The 18,715-nt window shown below is 49.4% G+C and overlaps 1 protein-coding gene and 1 long non-coding RNA gene across 8 annotated transcripts in view; both read left to right on the forward strand.

Annotated features, from left to right (window-relative positions):
- The window catches only part of TEAD1 (TEA domain transcription factor 1), a 269,759-nt gene that overhangs the window by 204,221 nt on the left and 46,823 nt on the right, over positions 1 to 18,715 (forward strand). For 4 of the 7 annotated variants that reach the window (XM_038569059.1, XM_038569063.1, XM_038569062.1 and 1 more), the window contains 5 exons: positions 5,331 to 5,342; positions 6,159 to 6,293; positions 7,546 to 7,592; positions 8,331 to 8,392; positions 9,671 to 9,795. In XM_038569059.1, coding sequence (XP_038424987.1) covers positions 5,331 to 5,342; positions 6,159 to 6,293; positions 7,546 to 7,592; positions 8,331 to 8,392; positions 9,671 to 9,795 — 381 coding nt within the window. The remainder of the gene's footprint in view (positions 1 to 5,330; positions 5,343 to 6,158; positions 6,294 to 7,545; positions 7,593 to 8,330; positions 8,393 to 9,670; positions 9,796 to 18,715) is intronic. The other 3 variants (XM_038569061.1, XM_038569064.1, XM_038569065.1) reach the window with 1 other exon arrangement.
- Positions 12,499 to 13,690, forward strand: LOC119865012. The gene is made up of 2 exons (XR_005375758.1): positions 12,499 to 13,276; positions 13,539 to 13,690. It is a non-coding gene; the product is annotated as an uncharacterized LOC119865012 (long non-coding RNA).

Consider the following 18,715-nt stretch of genomic DNA (forward strand, 5'->3'; position numbering starts at 1 on the left):
AGAATGCCGGTCAAGGATGAGAGCTCATTTCCCTGACTCAAGATGCTTCCGCATTGTCTCCCTCAGCTGAGCCCCCTCTTCACGAGTGTTTGAATTCAACAGAGCAGATGAGTGGTAGGAGCTGATACTCTGTCTGGAGCCAAACTTGAGTCTGCTGCCAGCATGGGTTCCTCTGGCTTCTCAGAGGAGGTTGACTTCTTGTCTCTTGCTGTCGCCTCCCAAGGGAAAGGGGGCCATGGTCAGAAGGGTGCCTCTTCCTCAGCACCCGGACCTAGCTGCAGCTGACCTAAATGCCAGGCTTCCTGGTGGAGTCATACCTACAGATCACCTGGATCCTCATCTACAATCTTTTATGATGCGAAGCCCCACATCAGAATTAAAAGAAACACTATCGACAATTATAAAATACTAAATATAACTAAGTACATTTGAAAATGAACAATGGTAAAAGCCTTGAAAATTTTTTCTTTGATGTGAATGGAGTCTTTGGCATTCGGAAATACAATAGGATGAATTAATTGCTACTCATTACACGGCAAGTCAGGAGAAGTATGAATGTGCCTTCCCTCCTCGGCTAATGCCGCTGCCCGACCGAAATAGCCCCCTTTTGTATTTACTCCTGCTTTCTCTACTAATAAGCAAATTAGAGATCATGGCTAGAGAAATTCAAGTGCCCTCCATCTTTTTCTCCCAAACCATCATAGAGTTTTGTGATGTTTATCTACTTAGGGGCTAGCGCTAATAATTGCAGAGGTCATGTGAATCCACACAGTGCAAGACTGAGAAACATCTGCAGAATGACTTTTTAGAAGAGTATTCTGTGTTTTTGTCTTTTTCTGAAAAAGTGATTTTGCAAGCAAATTGCTATCTTTCCTCTCTTGTATTATATTTTTTGTACTGCGAGGAAAAGTATATTTGGGGAAAACATTTTAAGAGCTGTCAAGAGTTTTTGAATCCAGGGTGTTTTTTCAACGTTACATATTTTCCCCAATGTATTGGTGGACTTCCCTATGAATAAAATAGATTTTGAGGCTTTACGTCTTAAACCGATAGCCCCTGAACCAACGGTCTGGAGCATGCTGTTCATTAAAATTCCATATTTGACAGCTATGACATTGTACACGCAAGCTCGTGTACCTTTGACTGTCATCTTTAAAACTTGTTGATGGTTAGTGGCGGAAAATTATGAGCTCATTGATTCCTCAAAATAATCAAAAGCTGAGGAAGCAGAGGGAAGTGAGACCAAGACTCCCGCACTGTCTGGAGGCTGAGGCATAAGATGTCCTGGAGTTTGAAGAGCACATTTGTGATCCCGCTGCCTTCCTGTCACGTATATTACGTGTAGGTACTTGGCAAACATCATGCACATTTAAACCGTAACAAGGAGGCAGTCTGCGGGGCCCAGAGGTATAGCCGCAGCCTTGCTCCGCGTCATGGAATATGAAAGCCTGTTTACTAAGTGACAATAACAGTTTGAAAGGCTTCAGGCTGAGGAGCTTATGCGTGACCCAGCCTGCCTCACCACCGCTGGCTGCAGTGGTGAGGCTGTTGACAGCATAGCATGCCAGAAATGGGTCAGGGACGAAAGTCAACTGGGTACTGAGGTCTGCATCCCTAGGTGCAGTGTTTCATCTGCCATCATTCCTCGGTCAGACGGGCCATGTGTTTTAGCAACCCCCCTACCCCCCACCCCACTGTTGCATAAGTTATTTTCCACATTTCAGGTCAGGGGCTTGAGTTAGGGTTCTGTTGGTAAAGGGAGATTTGCCTTTTCTTTCTCCATCCCCAAACTTATTTGGCTTTTTGTGGCCTCATTCTTTGTAATCTTAGGGATGGAAGGACTTCAAACCAGTAATGAGGATCCTTGTGAAGCTGTCCATGCTTTTTGCTAGGACACAGTGTCCTTGTTCATGCATGCTCTTGTAGACACACTCATCGAGAGAATGTCCCATAATCTAAGACATCATAGGGGTAACTCGGTATTGACTTAACAAGTTTTCAAGATAAAACAGCGTGCTCAACCTTTGTGAATCTCATCCACATTTCAGAAATGTTGATGTGAGAACATCTGAAAATAAAATTACTCTGGTATACAAATGTAGCTGATACTCTTGAATTTGCCTTAGCATAGTCATTCGGGTAGATTAACAACCCCCCCCCCCCCACTTCCTCCTTTATTCTGGGGTGAGTGGTAAGGGTGGAGTGGAATGTCTAAAAGTCCAGCATATTAGACCAGAGTGACACAGAGAAGCAATTTACTCAGGTCGGACACTTAAGAGTTATAATTTCTTGAAAGCCAGGCATATATCTCTAGGCTGAAAATGACAATTTAGAGGCCCTTCCATTGAAATCTCTCAGCTTGGCATCCTTCCGTACTCCCATTTCAGATTAAATGGGTCTACAGCCAGGCTCTTGGTTCTGATTTTGAGATATCACTGGCAGTGCTTATTATCTGCAGGGCTGCTTTTGTTTTTTTAGACAAAAAATTTTTTTATCCTTTTAATTTTTAAATATATATTTTAGATAAAGGAGGAGATGTTATTAAATGAGAAGGTAGAGTGTCTCCACTTCAAAAGGTAGGAAATCACGGGTATAGACATTTCAGTCCATTTGCAGAAAATTGCCTATTCTCAAATAGCTAGGTCAAGTGCAGAAAGAACCTCTACTTGAGATAAAATTTCCTCTCCACGCTTGGCTTTCTCTCTGTTAGGATAGGCAGCCAAAAGCTGCCCAAATTTTGACATCTTGCTATCATTTCACCAGTACTCTCTGGCTTTATGTATTAAGATGTATTTGCTTATAAATGGAACTCGTGCTTATAGTGACAGAGCCAGAAGGGCTTTGGAGCATAAAGTATGAGTCTTCATTTCAGTGATGAAGAAAATTAGAGGGTTAGGTGACGAGCTCAAGGTAATGCAATCCATTAACGTCAGGCAGAGTCCGGTTTGGAGCGACATCTCCAGACTCCCCTTTACTGGGATGGAGCGAGTTGGTGAGGTGGGAAAGATTGATTTGCTCTCCGGCCTTTGAGCATTTGTTTCATTTGGGAACCTCCTGGATGGCTGGAGTCAAACCTTGGAGCCTCCTGGATGGCAGGGTAGTAAGAGTCAAACCTTCTTTATTTAGCGAAAGAAAATGGCCCTGTCCTGATGCTGTGTGACCTAAACAGCAAAGCTGGTGACATTTCTCCTTTCCTCATTGACTGATTTCCTTGTTTTTTGTTTGTTTGTTCTTTTCCAAAGATTTTTATTTATTTATTCATGAGAGACACAGAGAGGCAGAGATACAGGCACAGGGAGAAGCAGGCTCCCTGCAGGGAGCCTCACGAGGGACTCGATCCTGGGACCCCGGGATCTCGACCTGAGCTGAAGGCAGATGCTCAACCACTGAGCCACCCAGGTGTCCCAAGAACTTTTCAGTCAGACTAGCAAAGGGGAACATCTCCAGCACCTCTGGTAGAATAAAAGCAGGCTATGGAGATGTGGGCGACTCCTTTCCATTCACACCTGGACTTCCAATTCTTGAGTTCCCTCCACCGGGTGTTCACAGACACACACTGTGTTTGGGTGAGTGGAGTCACCCCTGTCATCAGCGTCTCATGAACACAGGGGCCACTGATGGACTTTTGGAATACAGCCAGGCCCGCGGCTCTTACTCCTCAATTTTACATCAGCCAGACCAGCAAGGAGTCTGGGCTGCCACTGTCCCGGCTCCCTTGGCTGGCCCCTCGACAAGTGGTCAGGATTGTTCCTTGTGGTGGAAGGCGCCTGTGGTTATATTTGTGACATTACTTGAGCTCAGAAGTCACCTCGAGGACATTTATAACCTCTCATTAGGGGTTAGGTGGCTTGGGGGCTGGCGTACCAGATGACGGATCCAAAAAGATACCACACCAGGGCACTTGTTTTGATGTCAAGACACTCCTGACAGAGAAGGATGTAGTAGGACTGGAGCTGGGTTTTCTGTTCATTATGCCTAGGTCACCCTCTGTGGGGATGATGGGGCAGGTGGCAGGTGGGGCCACGGGACCAGCTAGGAATAGATTGGTGCTGAGACGTGTGTGTGTCAGGCTCAGTTTGGCTTGAGGGCATTTGCACACCTAGTCAGTTGATTCCACTGACATCAAGATAAGTCTTTTTTGGGCATCTCAGTATCCGAAATGATTTGGCTCTTTAAAAAAAAAACAAAATTACAGAGGGAGGTAGCCTTAGGTAGAACATGCAGCAGATTAGCAAGTGGAGGCTCAACTCAAAGAATGCCATCTGAGCAGGGGGAGCAAAGCACCACGCTAGTCCCCGGAGCCATTCTGTTGGGGACCAGGAATCCTGCAGGCTAACTGGCTCCTCACAGTTTCATTCACCTGCAGCACATGCCCTTCAAGACGATCCAGTGACCATGTACAACCCCAAAAAGCTGTTACATGAGACTATTTCTCTTTCTTTTCCAGTTGAGGGCCAGAGAAATGTATAAAATTCAAAATTTTATGCAAGTGTTAGGCTCTTTTCCAAGGGTTAATGTAAGGTTTTTTAAAATCCACATGGGGAAAAATTAATTAATTAATTATTAATTAATTAATTAAAAAGAAAGAAAATCCACATGGTGTTCCTGGCAGTTACTGGGCCAAGTGGTGTCTATACCTTGAGAGCACCTAGTTTGATCTTTTTTAGAAGCCCCTAGTAGTTATTTTGTAGGTTTGGCTTTATCATTATAATTTTAATTTCTCCCTCTGGCCTAGCCTCTGGCCCCTTCAGCATGCTTGTCCCTCACCTTTGGGTAAATCTGTAAACATTGAAGCCAACTGTGGCCTGAGTCTTAGACCTGGTGTCTTAGCCTGAAGTTTCCCTTGACCTTCACTTGCTGTCTGACTCTGAGTGGCATCTGTGGCCGGGGATCCCTTTATTTTGGTGCCACCATTTTGTTCATGTTCTGGTGGAGTCTGGGCCTGGTATAGATTGTATAGACCTTCTGTGAGCACCCAGGAACCGTGACATGTCTATCAAGCATGAAGTTCTCTCTGCCTGTACCATCAGGAACACGTACCAAGGGTCTGACCAATTCTCTGTCTACATTGGGGAAGCCACAGAACCAGCTCAGAGGGGTTGGGAGTAGGTTTTGAAAGGGGTGGACTGGTTGCTGATTGCCTTTCTAGATCGTTATCTAGGTCCTACATTCCTGCTAAAATGTGGAAAAGACCCATAGCCCTATGCATTCCCCTGTACCCGATATTGTGTGTTTGTGTGTAAACATATATATATTTTTTAAGTGAAGAAGAAAAATATCCCTGCCTTTCTACGCAATTCTTTTAACAAATTGTTTATTGTTGTATCCAGGTAACAAGCATGGTAAGTATCTTCACCAAATTGAGTATTCTGTATTTTAGCTGTGCTTGGCAGACTTTTTGGCTAGCTTTGTGTTACCAGCCTTGGCTTTTCTAGAAAAGACCCACATAAGAAAGGGAGAAGCCACCTACCCAGTAGCATGCCCCGTGTCCTTGGCCATAGAGAGAACCCGTGTAGCCTTAGACCCACGGTGGGGGTACCTGAGAAAGCATGCGCCCCCTGCCAGCATGCTGCTTGGCCCCGTCACGGCCTCCCACCTGCCCTGCTGCTTCTGAGCCTCCCCACCAGGTGCCTGCGGGCCTCGCATGACCCCAGCAGCTCCTGGACTGTGACCCCTGGGACAGCGCACACAGACGGGTCCTGCCCATACCCTGTGGCTGGTCCTACCCCAGATCCACAACCACCCCTCTCCCCTCTCCCTCTTCCCATCTCTATGCTTCAATGCAGGGCCTTCTCCCCCCCCCCCCCCCCCCTTTCCCTGAGTGTGTTAAGTAATTGGAGAAATCTCCCTTTGGAAGCTGGAAAAATAAATAACATTGTCCGCTCTTCTCAGAAGCTTCCCATTCTGTTGAAAAACGGATTAAAACATCTTTTTTTTTTTTTAAACCTTGCCACTGGGCCGTCTCAGTAGAGGTTCAGAGTTGCAGTGGGTTGAGTGTGTTTTAGCCTTCTGGCTGTGTTTATTTATCCGTGCATGTTTGCTTCTCCGGCCTCCTTTGTGGCTCTGTATTTAGTCCATGTGCTCGTGGCTGTGCCTGTTGAAGCTGCCTGGTAGCCGTGTGTTACGTAGTAAGTCTGTGTGTCCCTGTCGCCTTCAAGGATCAGACTGCCAAGGATAAGGCCCTGCAGCACATGGCCGCCATGTCGTCCGCACAGATCGTCTCGGCCACCGCCATCCACAACAAGCTGGGGCTGCCCGGGATTCCACGCCCCGCCTTCCCAGGGGCGCCGGGGGTAAGTCACAGCCGTCCAGTGGTGGTGGCTGTGGTGGCCCCGAGGGGGGCGGCCCCGGCGTGCCGATGGGCAGCTGATGATGCGGCTGCACGGTGGTGGAAGCGTGTAGGGAGGGAAGGGGCTGGGAGAGAAGGAAGAGAAAGCAAGAGACCAGGATCCTTGGGCCCTGCAGACATGGAACTAGGTATCACTTTGCTGGTGCCCTTCTGTGGCGCGACCTGCTTCTGCTTTATTTATGTATTTGTTTTTTCCTGCCCCTTGCTCTCCTTTCATGTGTCCTCAGGGCCCCTTTCAGGGAACTAAACCCAAGAGGGACAAAGTATTCTAATACTGTTTTCTTTTATACCTACTGAAGGCTGAGGGGTTTTAACATTATAATCTCATTAATCTTTGCAGTCATTTTATTTTATTTATTTATTTTTTAAGATTTTATTTATTTACTCATGACAGACAGAGAGAGAGAGAGAGGCAGAGACACAGGCAGAGGGAGAAGCAGGATCCATGCAGGGAGCCCGACGCGGGACTCAATCCCGGGTCCCCAGGACCACACCCCGGGCTGAAGGCGGCACTAAACCGCTGAGCCACCCAGGCTGCCCTTGCAGTCATTTTAGATGCCTCTAATTATTATTGCCATCTTTCTGAATAACAAGCGAGTTGAGGTGATTTGATCACCACGCATAGTGCCGGCAGGACTCAAACCCAGGGCCTCCCAACTCCCTTCGCTGCCTCTCCAGCAGGGGGTCACGCACCAGATGCCTCAGGGAAGCTCCCGGCAAAGGACGCATCCGCATCGCTTCTCGGAGCTCCTGGCCTCTAACTCAGAGTTTTGTCCTCTCCTGGCCGGGCCGTTGGTGCTTTGAGCTGTGGAAGCAGAATGTTACACAGGGAGCATTTGAGAATGGAGGGAGGAGGAGAAGGATGGGTAGGTGCATGGATAGAGCCGTCAGATGGAGTCTGTGTGAGCCCCTGTAATATGCTCACACGCCTGTTACATGTAAGGAGAACACAGAAGAGCTGCTGCCTCGTCCTACCCTCGGGGTCATTATCTAGAGCCCTGGGCTGCTAGGCCAGGGATGCAGGTTGCTATTGTGTTGCACACCGGTGACCACATCTGCATTTGGAGAGGGTCACTCTGGAGCTGATCGATGATCTGAGCCCACCGTCTTTAGCAGGGCTTGCAACGTGTAGACATCCTGAACGGTGCTTAGGTGTGAACTCCTAATCCTGATGCCTCTTGCATTTTGCCTTCCAGTTCTGGCCAGGAATGATACAAACAGGGCAGCCAGGATCCTCACAAGAGTAAGTCTGGGGAGGGGCTGGCAGTGACAACAAGGGTCTGGTCACAGCAGAGCCTGGGTGGTGTTTCTCTGGGGCCAGAATGCCTTGGGGCTTGAAGGAGAAAAGAGATTTAACCTGAGATTCCCCAAAGTCATCTGCCTTTATCCTCTGCAGCCAGTAGTGAGAAAGAGACCGAGTAGGCCTAGGAGAGGTGTAAACAGCTCTCCACCACCTGAAGTGTAGACAATCCTGCTGGTGTTTTCAGGGCAAGGGAGGCAGGCCTCGTAAACTGGAAGCTGAGGGTAGTCTGGAGATAAAAGCAGAAAGGAAATCCTGCCCTCCTGTTTTCAAAAGAACCTAAGCTGTTGGGCCAAGAGAAGGAGAGCCCAAAGCCTGTCCCAGACTGTGCCTGGGAATGGTGACCCCTGACCTTGGTCACTGCAGGGACCAGAAGAGACTTTCAAATAGATGTCACAGCTTCTGGGAATCGGGCTGATGTCTCTCCAGCTCATCTCACTGAAAGGGCGTGAGGCTTGATGGTTGGGTTCCCAGCACCATGCTGGACCCTCTCAATCAGAGAGAGCAACCGTCTTGTCTCTGTCCTGGCGGAGCTCTTCTGGGCTGTGCGACCACCTGCAGGCAGGGAACCTTTGGGGGGTGGGGTGCAGGTTGGGCCCCTAGCCCTGGGAGGCCAAGGCCAGACACGGGGAGCAGCCACTGCTACAGTCTCGATTTCTGACTCCACCCCTCCCTCCCCAGCGTCAAGCCCTTTGTGCAGCAGGCCTACCCCATCCAGCCAGCGGTCACAGCCCCCATTCCAGGTGAGTGTCCAAGGGTCTGCCACTCGGAGGAACGTCCTGCGCAGCCAGCAGCCGGGCCCATCGCTTTGTTCCACAGTGGCATATCCCCTGTCACTGCAGTGCCAGGGGCACCCCCTCCTCCCCCCTACCCTCCTTGAGCCTGGGGCTCAGAAGGGTCACAGACATGTTCAGTCCCCCCAGTCACCTCCCAGGAGGTTTTTAAAGAAAAGGGAAGCCAGGGGCGCCTGGCTGGCCCAGTCTGTAGAGCATGCCACTCTTGATCTTGGGGGTGTGAGTTCGAGTCTCACGCTGGGCATCAAGTTTACTTAAAAAGGAAAAAAAAAAGATTTGGATATGTCCAATTTTTTTTTTAATTTTTAATTTATTTATGATAGAGGCAGAGACACAGGCAGAGGGAGAAGCAGGCTCCATGCACCGGGAGCCCGACGTGGGATTCGATCCCGGGTCTCCGGGATTGCGCCCTGGGCCAAAGGCAGGCGCCAAACCGCTGCGCCACCCAGGGATCCCGTGGATATGTCCAATTATATCTCAATTAAAAAAAAAAAAAAAACTGAAAGAAAAGAAAAAGGGAAGAAGCCCGATCACTTTCACCGGGGATCCTGGGTCACCCTTGGAAGGGGAAGTTACTGTGGTTCCTTCTTCATCATAAACAGGCTGAATTGGACAATTCAGATCTTGAGGGCCGCTAGGGTATTATTCATGCTTCATTACATAAGTGGGTTTCGGTTCCTCACACCCTTTCCTTAATGAAGAGCTTCCAGAGAAGCTTCGACTAGGAAACGGGGATCTGGCCGGCCCACCTGCTTCCTCCCCACCCCCGGGCATGTGGAGCCACTCAGTGGAAGAGCCCCAGACAGGCACATGCGTTCACACACTGCACTCTGTTCCAGGGCCACCGAGCCTTCTGAGAGAGCTCTGCTGTGCTGGTGACCACAGTCTTAAGGAAGGAGATGGGCAAACGCAGGAAGCGTTTCAGGGGATCCTTGTGGGATTCACTTTAGGCCCTTCAGCCATGCCGGCCTTGACCCCACCCAGCCAGTCCCCTTGCCCGGGAGGAAGTGTCCTCCAGCTCCTAACCTGGGCAGGAGTTGTCCTTGTGAGGAGCCACATAGCATTGTGCCTCGAGGGTCCTTGGCCAGAATCCCACCACCCCCTGACTTCATTCTGCCCCTGGACTCTGGTGGAGGGGGGCAGCCTTTTTGCGGGGCCCTGCCCCAGCGCTGGCCTCAGGCCCCAAGGGGAGGCACCTGCTTTAAAGATGATGCTTGGTCTTTTCAGGGTTCGAGCCTGCATCAGCCCCAGCTCCCTCGGTCCCCGCCTGGCAGGGCCGCTCCATTGGCACAACCAAACTTCGCCTGGTGGAGTTCTCAGCCTTCCTCGAACAGCAGCGAGACCCAGACTCGGTGAGTGTGCTGCGAGGCGTACCTGCAATCCCATTCCTCTTCACCTTCTCACTCCTCTGCCTTCCCTGTCCCCCCCACCCCCTCATGCCTGACAAATAACCTGGGCGAAAATGGGCCTGGGGAAGAATAACCAAACTTTCACTTAAAGAAAAAGGTATTTCTGTTGACAAGTTGGTAGAATTTTAGAGCCGAATATTTATGAATGCTGTGGACCACAAACGCCAGAGAATGTGGGAGCCTGAAGGGGAAAGACTTTCACTGGCTCTTGTTTTTAGGAAATTGTAGCAGCAGGTGACAGTTACTAAACCCTGACATGGCTGGCACCGTGCAGAGCTCCTTACAGATGTGGTCATGTTTTACACCCGCAAAAACCCCGTAAGTGTCGGTACCGTCGGACAGATGAGGAGACAGGTTAAGGAATTACTCTAAAGTCACACAGTTCATATCTGATAGATTAGAGATTCAAATTCATGTCTTTAAAAACTCAAGTCTAAGCATTTAGCAGTTGCTCGGTGCTGCCTTTGCAAGTCTTGTCTTTTCTCAACATAGCGAGTGGCTCTCTCTCTCTTTTTTTTTTTTTTTCTTTTTAAGATTTTATTTATTCATGATACACAGAGAGAGGCAGAGACGCAGGCAGAGGGAGAAGCAGGGAGCCCGATGTGGGACTTGATCCCGGGTCTCCAGGATCAGGCCCTGGGCCAAAGGCAGGTGCTAAAGCGCTGAGCCACCCAGGGATCCCCGCGAGTGGCTCTCTTCTTAAGGGAGCCCTAACAAGCTGGTATTTCAGCAGTTTGATACAGAAGGTGATGCTTATGACCTCAGCACTGGTTACATTGGCATCTGGACTCTGTCATTTTTCTTCTTTTCCATCTTCCCTGCCACATCCAGTGCCCATCACGCCATTGTTACCCGGCCCGGCCCATCTCTTGCCATACATGTGTGAGCACCCCGCCTTCCCACCCGACCAGCCCCAGACCCTTTCTTCACTCCCACTCCTTGGCTGTTCATCTTAGCGTTGCATCTGTGTGTGGGTGAATCCAAGGCAAAAATGCAGGAATCAGGAGTTTGTCCTCGGGATCCTCACCAGCTCCCTTCCCTGCACTCTGTCTCACCCCACCGCCCTGATCTCAGGGGCGACCGAAGCGCAGAGGTGCCAGGCTCTGTGTGTTCACTGCCTTGCTGTCGCTCTGTCATCGGGAGAAACTGTCAAGGGTGAGTTCACCATCTGTTGTGAATACCGACATACCGAACAGTCAGGACTTCTCTGGGCTCTTGGTACTGCAGCTCAATGGAAAGCCTCTGACTGGGGAGACACCACAAGCCATCCCCGAGAGTGAAGACTCGGGGCAAACTGTGCGTGGACCACTATTTCTGTCTTTGAATTGTGAACTCTGTGAGTTTCTAGAAAATTAGAGCCTGTTCCAAAATTAGGAGAAAAAAATGAAGAAGGAGATGTAAAATCGGTCATTGGGCCCATTGAGGCAGGTTATTGGAAAGAGTTATCGCTCTTCTCATGTGGCTGAGCGGTTTTATAAGAAGGGTGATGGTGATGGCATAAAATCCTTCTCCGTGAGAGGCACTGACATGTAAACAAAAAGATTACCCTCCTGAGTCTTTGTTTCTTGTTCTTTTTGGAAAGCATAGGGGATTCTTTGGCCAAAGACTGGGTTTCAGCCCAGCAATGCTTTTCACTTTGCATAACTGGTGTTGGTAGGACACTTCGTTGCTTACAGAGAACGCCCCGGCTGATTATTTCATTCTGCCTCTGTAGTACTGTTTCCCTTCCCCATTTTACAGATGAAGAAACTGAGGTCCAGAAGCATTCAGCAATTTAGGATGTTTAGCAAATAAGTACAGGGATCGGGAGCCCAAATCTATTTCATTCTACTCTTTCCACCACTGTAAACCACCCTGGATTTCGAAGTTCTCTCTCTCCAGTCTATACATCTCCTGTGGGAGCAGATCTCTCTCTTTGATTACCAGTTTTTTAAAGAACAGAGCTCCGAGGCACCGAGATGGTAGTTGTTTCCCTGGCTGAAAGACGATAGAATATTTTATCATGATAATTTTTTTTTTTTTTTTTTTTAATTTAAAAGGCCTATGGCAGCCCCCCTCTGGCAGCTATCCTCTCCGGTTCCAGACCTGTCAGGGCCAGGAATGCCCAGTTCCTCTTTCTGTTGGGTGTGTTTATTGGGCTATAGATTGTGAATCACTGGATTCATTCAGTCCAAGTCCATAAACACTGATGAGCTCCTGCACGTGTGTTCAGGGCACCACCCGAGGAGGGGCCTGGTGCTACACAGGCAGGCACCGTGTCTGCCCGCGTGGCGTGTGACGTCTAATGGGAAGACACACACAAAGCACCTGCCCCCCACAAGGTCATTGTGAAGTGTAGTGAGTGCTGGGAAGGAAGAGCACCGAATGCTGTGAGTGATGAACGGACAGGGCAGGCTTCTTTGAGGAAGTCAGCCTTAACCCTGAAAGGCAGAGAGGATTGACACAGACAGGGGAAGAATAAAGGAGAACATTCCAGAGGTGATGACTCTGGAGTATATGAAGCGGGAGGTGAAAGTTGGTGGATAATTCCGTAAAGGCAGCCCCCCTCCCACCCCCACCCCCCTGCCGGCTTCCTTGGAACAGAGTCCAGATACATGTTTTATACGTGTTGAGGATTACCTGTGATAATCTGACTGGTTCAACTGGATTTGGCCTTTTACCTGATGAATGAAGAGGTTTGGCTCTTAAAGACTCGACTTGAGTACATGACTTCAGAGACCCTGAAATAAATGCAAAGCCTAGTGTGAGTCAACACCCTTGGCCCTCTTGAGGACATAGTGATACTTTAAGGGAGCATGAGTTGGGGATTGAAAGAAATTGGAATTCACTCACAAACAATTTTTAAATACTTCCTACATGGCAGCCACTGTTTCAGGTGTTAGGGAGTCAACAGCAGAGGAAACTAATCCTTATTCTCATGGAGCCTGCGTTCCAAAGAAGACATGAGAAGTACACACACGCACACAGTATGGAAGGTGATGTTAAGTGCTTCTGTGGAGTAACAGCCCTTCTTCACAGTTTGAAAATTACTTGCTCTTTAGATTAAAAATGTGTCATTTCAGAAAGTAATAATACCTTCTAATATATAAGTTGGTGTTTCCGGCTCGTATCATGATTTTAAAATTAGGCCTGTCAATACCAACCAAAGCTCTATCACTATTGTGACATTATGTTGTCATATTGCAACTTCCGTGTCACTTTTGATGTGGCTTCTCACCTTCCTATGTTATAAACACTTAATTTTGGAGTAATACACAATTGAGTTAATGTGTACAAATAAATATATGGGGGATTGTGAATAACGTCACGTGAATTTATTTCAGTAGAAATGTGAGAGTTTGAAGGATGCTTCTCAAAAAAAGAAGAAGAAGAAGGATGCTTCACATGGAAAGAGGAAGTGGTTGGGGGAACCTGGGAGAAAAAGGTGATTGATTAATCAAAATAGGGAAGAATTAGCAAAATTATTTAAAGCACTGTGACAGTGTCTTAAGCACTAGCTTCTCCAGTTCCATAATGCATCGTGCTTTATTTTGCAAACACAGGGTGATGTTATAATGAGTGTGTAATGGCACTTTTAAGACCAAAATCACACTGAAAAACTTGTAGCTTGTGGATGGCTTCTTTGGCTCTCAGGCTTTCTGTGCTCCTCAGACTTTAATTTTACTGTACTTTTGTTCCAACTGCAGGAAAACTTAAAGCCATCTAAAGTGAATTCAACTGGCACCTTTTAACAAAGTTGGATATACGGCATTTAAAATTTGACATCAGACCTTAAGCTCGTTAATTTGATATGGAAGCCAACAAAGCGATACATAATTAAAGTCCCTAAATAATTTCACCTCTGTGTTTGGATTCTAGTCTTTGCGTACAGACACACACACACATTTCCCCCTACCTCCTACTAAGGACTTAGGCTCTTTGGAGTCAGTGAGGTTATAGGTAATGGTGACAACACCCAAACAAATTAATGAGCTGGGTGCTGTGCTAGTTTTTCATTCGTGATCTCTTTCATCTCTGTCACTGCCCCGTGAGGTAGGTAATTCTATTCCTTTTTATGGAGGAGGCCTGGAGAGATTGCTGGCTTAAGCTAGTCAGCGATCATGGCACGAATACACACTTGTGTAGCAACAAAGGCAAGAGGAAGACCCGGTTCGTCTAGTTCCCGGGCCAGGGTGGCCTCCCTGGTACCACCCATTCTGGAAAATCACTCAATTCACGACGTAGGTCCCCGTTGCCACCACTGAAGACATCTTCAGGACTCTGCTGTCCCTGGCGGTGCCAGCACCCGCAGCACTGTGGTGGTGGTGACAGCCGGGACTGTGCATCAGTTCACGTAATCCCGGGACACAGCCTGCCCCGTGTTTGGGCAGTCAGCTGTTGGAAACAGGATTGCGGCCCAGGTCTGCTGACTCTGCAGCCTGGGATTATGACCAAAGGGCCGCAGGATCCATTTGTATCTGATGAGTAGCCGGTTCGTTGGTGTAGTCTGTGGCCTGGCCGGCTGTAATCCGTAAGGAGCTAAAGGAAGAGTCATTTGGGGGATGAGCGGCCCCTGCTGGCTCTGCAGCGGGGACGAACCAGACGGCGGCTTTTCCCGATTGGTGGTTGTTTATATTGGTGGAAAACCAGCAAGGCAGTCCCTCTGTTACCTCTGGCTCCACTTGAAGCTAAGAGAAAAACAGCAGAGGGTGAAGAAAGGAAGGGAGGAAGAATCTAAACAACAAAGACTATTTTAGAAGTGGTTAGTAATGCCAGCAAATACACTTTTCTACATGATTTCGGTGTTACATATCCCAGGACTTCAAGTGTTGAGCACAAGCTCCCCCACCCAGGGTGGGCCATTTAAAAGCACCTTGCCTGAAACCTGGCCAAGTCAGGCAGCTGCTCCTTGCAGCCGATGAAAATCTGGGCTCTCCGTGTGTGCATGGGGAGTGGTTTTCCTGATAAAGCCCAGCAGAATTTCTCCAGCCCTACCCTGGGGCACAGCAGGTGCCTCCAGCCTTCCTGCAGCCCAGCCCCATGCTGCTCCAGGGCTGGCCACCCCCTGCCCCTCCCCCTAGCCCCCCCCCCCGCCCCCCTGCACTGGTCAGGCTTCCCAGGCACAGGGTTGCACTTGTAATGCCTGTGGTGTTCTGGATGCCAGAACAAGCAGGACTGTAAGCAGGAAGACAGAGTGTGCATTTCCTTAGGTGGGAGTTACTACAGCCGGAGACAAGTGCGGAACTGAGAGGGAGGGACAAGGAAATTATTCTTTTGAGACTTCACAGGAGCAGTGTTTTGCAGAAAAAAGAGGTGAGTTCTGTGATGGGGACAGGAACAAACCTGATGAACAGGGAAGGCACAGCTCGGCTCAACTCTAGGAAATACCTTTATGTGCTGCAGCAGTAACGAGGGTCGCCAGCACTTCCTGAGCTGTGTTCAAAGCACCATGTGCCAAGCATGTTGACGTGGATACTGTTCTTCTCCGCAGTCTGTCAGAAACATGAGGGTACGTTCATGAGGATCCATCGCCAGGAAGTGGCCGTGCCAAGGTTGGGCTCCACTCTGTGTGCTTAACCACCTCCCTGGACTGGTGCAGAAATAAAGAGATTATTCAGACAGAAAGACAGCTGCCTTCCAAAGTGTGAGCTCCCTCGGCACAGGCTGGATAGCCCAGTGCCCTTCACCTTGGGTGGAGAGCTGGGCTGGGTTTCCCCTGAGCACCTTTTCCAACTTGTGGTGCTGTGATTCTCCTCAGGGTTTGGGGCAAAGAAGTGAAAGAAGCAGAGAAGGTTTCCACCTGGACTTTAGGATGCATCTCCCACCATGCTGTAGTGGCGACATCTGCATTCTAGTGGAATGAGAGGCCTGGTCTCTGAATAGCTGTGTGAGGTTTGGGGCAAATGCAGTCAGCCAGACTCTGCTCTGTAGGTGGGCATCAGTGGTCTCACTGTGTTGCTCTGACACTTACAGTGAGTAGCGTCCCTGGACACGTCGAGGACTCCACAAATGTATTCGAGACCTGAACATCTTGTAGTAATGTAGCAGAAAATCAGGCCAGAGACATGGAAGGGGCCAGGCTTGAGAGAATATTCTCACCAGGTGGTTTGGAACCCTCTTGAAATTATTCTTGAAAAACCAGAATAATTTTTTTTTAATTAATTATGATTTAAATATGTAGTAAATTCACACAGTCCAAAATCGATAAGCATAACAGAATGGAGGGAGACTTCCCTTCCTTCTAACCACAGTTACTAGATCCTTGTGAATCTTTCCAGATATTTTAATACATATACAGCATAATGTGAGTATATATTCTCCTACCTCCTCTTTTGAAGGAAAAGATGTGGTCCGATGTGTGTTTTGGGAAGATGACAGTGGCAGCAGGTTAGAGAGTGGCTGGGGTAGGGAAGTGACACTCCGGTCCAGGTATTGGGTGGCAAGAACCAAACCAGGGCAGCGGCCTGGCCGTGCCCAAGGGGAACAGAAAATAAGGAATGTCGGAGGGGAGAGAGATCATGCTGATAAAACTAAAAGGCTTTGGGGGACCAATTAGCTATGGGAGGAAGAGCGTAGTGGAGATGACTGTGTTTTTGAGACCAGGGATGGTGCTGAAATTTGAAGAGCCATGTAATAGAGAAGGAGGCAGGATTGCTAAGAACTCCCTGTGTGATAATGCCCTTGCCTCTTGTCAAAAATAAACTTGCTGAAATGGGTATTTGAAACAGAGCGGCTCAGGAATCCGCTCATAGATGGCTCAGGAATCATCTCATAGATGGCAGGGTGGAGATTTGAAGTTTGAATCCAAAGCCCATGATTTGAGGAGTTCGAGGGGAGCAGCATTAATCACCATTTAGGGAGATCTGCACCAAGTGCTCTCTCATGGATTCCCTCACAGCATGACACGGAGGGGGCCAGGAGTGGAGTGGTCATCGGAGAAGAAGGATGCCTAACCCCCCCCCCGCCCCACCTCCCCTCTGGGGACATAAATGGCAGGCCTCTGAGGGAGAAGGCACAGTAGTTCTGCAGGTACATCCTGCACATCACCTTACTCTTTTCCATGAAGGCATCCGGTTAGTGTGGCCCCAAGAATGATTTAATTTTCATATTTTTATAGCTTCTTTCAAAGGCCTAAATTCACAGATCAACGAAAATTCCTTTGTTAAATCACAAAACCTGGTTTTAGTTTGGAAAATGTGACCAGCGCGGCTCTAAGGAAATACAAAATCGATGAGGCCTGTGGCAAAATGAAGGGCAGGTGGTTTGTATGGGGACTAGATTGGAGAAAAAAAAGAAGATCAGAAGCAGGGTGAAAACTCCACGGAGTGCCAAGAGAATCCTTGCCTGTGTTGTGACAGGGTGGAGAAGGACGAGGTCTCTCTGGAGAAGCTTCCAGGCCCTGCGGTGGCCACTGAGGCCGCACTGCCTCTCAGAAAGGGGGTCGTGTAGTCACGGGAAACATCTGTTTGTCCAGAGCTGGTTTCTGGCCCTTCAGAAAAGAGGCTCCTGCTGCTGCCCCCGTGCATGGCTGATGGGGGGGGGGGGGGTTCCCGTTAACAGTGGCCCTGCGTGCCAGCACCTGTGCAGCACCCTGTGGCCCGACAGACTGTCGCGTTTGCTCTTCCCTTTGACCTTCACTGTGACCCCCGGAGAAGAGCAGGCCTGGTGTCATCCCTGGGTTCAGACGAGGAAGCCAAGACCCAGAGAGCTTAAGCAACTTGCCCCAGGCTCCCCAGCTCGGAATCAGCAAAGCCTGGCTTCTAATCCGCGTGTTGTTCGCGAGCGCACCACGTGCTTGGAATAACGGTCAGAAAGCGCAAACCTTCCCGGTTCTCAGAGAAGGGCTGCAGCTGCTCTGACGGCTGGCCGTGCCCAGTGTTTATGCTGCCCCCAGGTTTTTCTGGTAGGACACAGTGATGCCGGGTTTTGGGGGTGGGGGGGATGGCTCACTGGTGTGCTGCCGCCCCCCCTCCGCTTTGTCCCGTCTGGCGGCCGAGCTGTCCTAGCTGCCCCAGCTGCACCCTCTCACAGTGGTGGGTGGTTTACTCCTGTGTCTGAGCTGCTCTGGGCACGCACCCTCTTTTTTTCATTGCCATTGGGGGATGAGGCAATTGAAAGCATCTGGAAATGTGGGTTTTATGGACGTTTCACAGAGGCCCAGCCAGGCTCCATCTGCTTTCCTTGGCAGGTCAGCACCCCACCCGCCTGCCTTCCCCGTTTGCTGCCCCACGAGGCGGTCCGTGGGCCCTTCCAGCTGCACCTCCGTGCGGGAAGACACACTTCTTCCTGAGAACACAGCAGCCCCTCTGTGAAGATGGCCGGGGCGAGGTGGTGCATGGCGGTGTGAGATCCGGCCAGGAAGGACTCACTTGCTCCTTATTCTTTGCTTTCAGTGCTGTTTGTTTCTGAGAAGAGCGCAGGGGAGGGGGTGAAGCAGTGCCCAGGTGCCAACCAGCCAGATCGGGGCTGGTGCCTCGGAGCAGTTAGCTGAGGAGAGGCCCTACTGAGATGCCAGCCCAGCCAGGCCCTCCCCGCACGCGCCCCCTACCCCTACCCGGCTCCCCCCAAGCACTGAATGTGCAGGTCACTCTCCTTGGCTTGGCCCCACAGCCCCTCCCTGTCCCTGCAGGGCCGGGGGTTATCACAGGCTGCCCAGGCTGCCCTGGGGGTGTCTGGACGGAGCCCAGGCAAGGAGAGGGGCAGGAAGCAAATGTAGGTGATTTGTCCCTGTTCTGTTCCAACTTGTACATTAACATCCCTTGACATGAGTTATGAGTCTTGGTTTCTTTAAATTCCTAAGTGGATTATAATTTTTCTCTTGGTATTATATGACAGCAGTCATTTTTCAAGGTTTTACTGCGTTCTTCAAATACTTGGAATGTTT

This window comes from Canis lupus, chromosome 21, assembly GCF_011100685.1.
Source record: "Canis lupus familiaris isolate Mischka breed German Shepherd chromosome 21, alternate assembly UU_Cfam_GSD_1.0, whole genome shotgun sequence".
In the NCBI taxonomy this organism is placed as follows: Eukaryota; Metazoa; Chordata; class Mammalia; order Carnivora; family Canidae; genus Canis; species Canis lupus.